Here is a 5,523-nt window from a genome sequence, read left to right on the forward strand (position 1 = left end):
TTCTATCTCTGGTTGGATAGTCAATGCGAGTTTCTATGAGAAGAAGATTTACCGCGATTAATATCCATTAACTGTTTTAATTTAATTTTAATATTAATGCATTTAATATATCAAAACATATCCTATTTATAAGAGTTCTATATATATAAAATCTTATTATTTCCAGTTTATTTTCTAATAATTACAGATAGGGACCAGGTGAGCACGTAAAATCATTTATATACTTGGGCTGTATTATCACGAATAAAAGTTGTGCTGAAAACGAAGTTTCGGCCAATTCAACATTCGGACAGTTCAACAATGTGTGGAAGTCTAAACAAATAAGTAATAGTAAGCTTTTCATATTTAACTCGAGACCATTGTTTTACGGTAGCGAGACGTTGAAAAAGTCGGCTTCTATTCAATAACGCATCCCACTGACCATAAACACTATGTTTCAGAAGAATATTGAAAATATGGTGGCCGGAGTGCATATCCAATACCGATTTATGGGAACGTACGAAAGAAATACAAGCTGTCACTGAATTCAAAAGAAGAAAATGGAAGTGGATTGGCCATGTGCCTAGGAAACCAGGATCCTGTATAACAAAACAACCCTTACGTTGAAATCTACAAGGTAGACACCGGCCTGTAGCCCCAGCTAAGACATGGAGAAAAACCGTGGACTAGGAGCTTAAAGATGGACAGTACTCTTGTAATCAAATTACGAGAGGAGCAGGTAACAGAGTAAGATTTAGATGATTTGCTCAAACCCTATGCTCCACTAGGAGAGAAAGACAACAGTAAGTAAGTAATAGGTGAGGTCCAACTCAAAATAGGATATAAATAGACAAAAAAAGTATTTTTTGTTCTTGGTGATATCTTAAAAATCGTACCAATTATTGACTTTTAGTTCATGCAATATAGTGTCATATGTAAATACTTTGTTTTTTTCCGAAATCAGTTTAAATTAAAATAGTTTGACTTTATTTTTTGATGATGAATTTGATATACATCGAATATTGTTTGTATTCACTGTAATCTCTTGATGCTTGCTCCAAATTTCAAAATAATGGTTTGATGGGTATGTTGCAATATATTAATATATGATTGTGGATAGAAAGTTATTAATCTTCAATGACAGACTTTATCAAATGTTTAGAAAAACTGTTAAGCATATTTCCTTTTCTTCCAAGCTCTTTTCGACTGTTTTTCGAATCCTATGGATCTGATTCATAATTGACAATTTCTAAAAGTAAATTGTGTTAATTTCTTGTTATTAACTATTGGATTGAACTTTTTGATATGAAAGTTGGTTTTTGTAATTTGTTTCTCTCATAAATAAAATGGATATGTCAATTCAGAAAAAACGGAGTTTTTTCTTTAAAACTTTAAAGCTACATATCAATTGAAATAATTAAAAATAATATGCCTTATCAAGTCTATATAATTGTTAATTTTTGGAACCAAAAATTTTTTCTTAAATATCGAATGATAATGAAACTAAAACATATATTACTTTTAAGTATAAGGTATGAATGTAATATATATACTATTATATGTACTTCTTGAAAATTAAAGTAATTAATTAGCAAAATAATGATACTGGTTTTTTATTAAGATAATTTGGGACATCCAATTTCTCTTGTCCTTCTCTTGTTCATTAAGAAAATTTAATCAATATTGCAAACCAACTGTCAATGGAAATAATTAAATTAAGCAGCAGAGAAAGAGATCGGAAAACTTTTATGTATAAATGCGTAATGTATGTATAAATGGAAGAGTGACCCTATAAGTACATAATACTAACTTGCTTTAAGCATGTTAACCAATATGTGTGTTGGGCTGTAGGTACTATTGAACATACTTTTATTTTGAGCATATTTATTATCAGGTTAAAATCCTAAGGTATCACCCTCTGGCCACACTATTCTCTGTTAGCTTTTAACCTTTGTATTTTTGTTTATATAAAATAGACTAACACACTTCAAAAATAAATGTTAATGTAGTACATTTCCATACACTAGAATCTTTATCAACAGTTAACACTAAAAAAGTTTAACATCAGGTCATAGCACTTCTACTCTACTTGAATCTATTTGTAAAAATTTGATACACAAGTCCGATTATGGCCCGAGGGTAAATATTGCTACGTATTAATTTGTTCTATATGGCAGTCAACGTGTTAGTACTCTCACTGCTAGGTAGAGAAAGATCATTAGCATATAGATATTAGCTCATAACAAAGTCGTTGTATATGCTTACTTTACTTCACTATTGTAAAATCGAATGCTATGATTTTTGTTAAATATATTATTTACTTGTTGTATTTGCTTCAATTTTATATAAAAAATTGTGAATGGATTCAGTCTCAGAGTGATGTCTGTAATAATGTTGGCAATATCTTTTTTCTGCACTCCCACAATTTATGCCAACGACGTTAAAGTTTACGCGTTAATGTTAATGTATTGCTTTATGATTTTTATTTAAAATATGTGATTGTATATATATTTCTATATAAATAAATATATATAAAAAAAAATGAAAAACAAAAACTATAATAACATTGTTGGTAAGATATTTCTGCCATTTTGGCTGAGTGTACTTGCGATTGTTGAGCGCTGTCTTAACTTCCAGTATTTCATATGGAGTGAAGCGAAAATGAAGTTGGTAGGTAAATAAAAATTTACTGTATTACTTCATATATTAGTGAATTGTTTAATTATTTAATTAATATAAAATTAGTGTAATTATTAATAATTGTTTTTGCTTTCAGCTAAGCTTTGCATTTTTTTTGCTCTCAGTGCTGCAAATGTTTTGCTGTAGTCTGTGTGAAGCGGGACCGGTGACGCGTGCCACAGCTGTTGTTATAGATGCAGCTCCATCTGTTGTTTCCTATCAGGGATCTTCTCACGAATACACGAAGTTTGTTATCGCACCAATGGGTCGATCTTTGGGGTATGTGGAGCCGTTAAATTTAAATCATACTGTACATCGTACTGCAAAGGTGCGCGATAACTTCGACTTTTTAAATGTAACGCCTATTTATGTACCGCAATAAATTTAAAAACATATTTGAATAAAAAATTTTTACTATTGTGTAATATATAAACCTTCTGCGTTTTCGTTCTTTTCGATAAAGAAGTTCGTAAATATTTTTCAGTCAATGAACTTTGTTTTAAAGTTGTTTAGAAAAGTGTTTGCATATCTCAAGTGATCGTCGCAAATGCCGGTTTCGTTTGAGTTTAATTACCCACACACTAATAAAATTAGATATTAGATTTATAGTGTTGGATTTAAGCTTTAAGAATCAAACTCGACGCTTAAGCAATTGAATAAATTCGCTTAGTTTTAGATTAGTTTTGTTCTTGCAACGCGATCTGGCGGATTAAAGTTTTAAGCAAGTCGATTATTTACAACATCATCGATTAGTTTCTAATTTAAACAATATAGTTCTGCAATAAATTCTTCTTATTACTTATCGTGGGCAACTATTTTGAAGTGTATATTAACTTTATTAAGAGTTACATCATGGATTATCTGAGTGCTTATGACATAGTGAGAGATATATCCCAAATATTTACATATATTGTGTATGTGTTTATATATATAAATATGTTTATTTTATATTATATATATATTAATATATATATTCTATAATTTATATAATATATACATATATTATATATAATATATAATTTATATAAGTACATAGTAGACTCAATAGATGTTTTTTTTTGCTTTTTTTCCTGAATTTTTTAACTTTATTTGTATTATGTTTGTTTTGAGATATAGAAATAAGATTGAGTTTTTGATACTCTAAGAATTTATTTGAATAAATGAATAATAGTTTTTTTGGACAACTAGAATTATTGATTCACTGTATTTAAGTGCTACTCATGACTATAAAGTTATTAAGCTAGTTTTATGATAAACAAACTTCAACAGCATTATTTGCTCAAAAATTATATTTTGTTATATTCAGATCAAAATGTTGTTATCATATAATTTAAAAATATCGCTTTAATACAAAAACTACAATTTTTTGAAATAATATTTTTTAAAGTATAGGCGCTTAAAAGTATCGTGAGAAGATTATATCAGATCAACTAACTTATGTAGAAATCTTTGTTTCGAGACCAGAAATGTATAAACACATATCGGTGATGAAGACGGTGATGTTTTTAATATCAGCAAATATCATCCAAACATTTTTAATATCATCCAAACACTGCATTCTCTTTTCTGGAGACAATCTGGAGACAATCGTAGTTTTGCGTCATTGCGATCTGCGCTTTACCTAACCTTATCAAATAGCTTAAAGGAGCACATATCTATATCTTCAAAGATAGTCAAGTAGTTATTAAAGGATTGTTCACTTTGAAGTTCAAAAATCTTAACTGATAGCTGTAACATTATTCAGTGTTTTGCAAGTAAAAACACGGTAGTGCTTCCTGGATGCAGAGATATCACATCGAAATTTATCACAGCTCGAAAAGATCGGGTCAGTCATTAAATTCTGTGAAAAAAGTTGCACAACAACTAAGTCTCTTATAGAAAAGTGGACTTAAAGCAAAAGATTTCGATGTAGTGGTGACTCTGTGAAACCACTAAGCTTAAAAGCTGCTACGTTTTTGCAAAAGGGATATAGAATAGAGACACGGATCACCATGACATTATCATTTCAAGAAGATGGAATGTGACCACTAGTCTTTGTGATTGTTTACCTTTTATTTGGATAAAATACTATTACTTTATATACATAAATACTACTTCGGGTGGTTTTATCGCTGTCAGATATTAGGAAATTTTGAATAGATGACATTTTTAACTCAATTCGAAAAGCTGAGTTTGTTTGTTTTTGTCATACTTTCGTATTGTTAGGAAAAGTATGGTCATCGTACTTTTAGACCCAGTTCCCAGATGATGTTATGGTTTTTTGGCAGATAATTTTAGTTGTTTACTGTCCCAGAAGTAACAATTGCGCTTGTTGATATATCCATCAAGTATTCAAAACTTGGTGTTAATGATTTTAAATTTTGAATAAACCCCGTAATTTAAAAAAATTTCATATAAACATCATCACCATTTTTATAGTAAGTTGTCACAATTTTTGTAAAATCAGTAGTTATTAGGCGATCCATGCTGTTAAATGGCAGGCCTTTAACCGAACATATGATGTTTTGGATAAAAGTTTTGTTTGCTGTATATTACTCAAATAATGCCGTTCAATCGGGACCACTCTGATAACGTCTACAGTTCCAAAAATAAATGCCACTACTAATGCCACTAATTCTTTTTCTGTTAAATATGAAAAGTGTTGATCTTATAATTAAAAGCCTGCCAATTTTTAACAGTTTCTTTTTATAACTTTATATAAAAAGTTTAAGATATATGTATCTTAAGGTCATAAAGTCTTGAATGACTAATATAACATAAAATAGTTTTTTTAGAAAATCATAATTTGGTAAATGCCTATACATTAAGACTGAAAAGTTTTCGGAAATTCTCATTTAAAATTCGCGCGCTGTATATTTTTCGATA

At 29.4% G+C, this 5,523-nt stretch overlaps 1 protein-coding gene across 1 annotated transcript; it reads left to right on the forward strand.

The window, feature by feature from the left end:
- The first annotated feature begins 2,579 nt into the window (after window positions 1-2,579).
- Window positions 2,580-3,058, forward strand: LOC119672066. Its single transcript, XM_038083021.1, has 2 exons — window positions 2,580-2,649; window positions 2,756-3,058. Exons 1-2 carry the CDS (start codon window positions 2,641-2,643, stop codon window positions 3,038-3,040), a joined length of 294 nt encoding a protein of 97 aa, XP_037938949.1. The 5' UTR covers window positions 2,580-2,640; the 3' UTR covers window positions 3,041-3,058.
- The last annotated feature ends 2,465 nt before the right edge of the window (window positions 3,059-5,523 follow it).

The sequence above is a fragment of the Teleopsis dalmanni genome, chromosome 1, assembly GCF_002237135.1.
Source record: "Teleopsis dalmanni isolate 2A chromosome 1, ASM223713v2, whole genome shotgun sequence".
Lineage (NCBI taxonomy): Eukaryota > Metazoa > Arthropoda > Insecta > Diptera > Diopsidae > Teleopsis > Teleopsis dalmanni.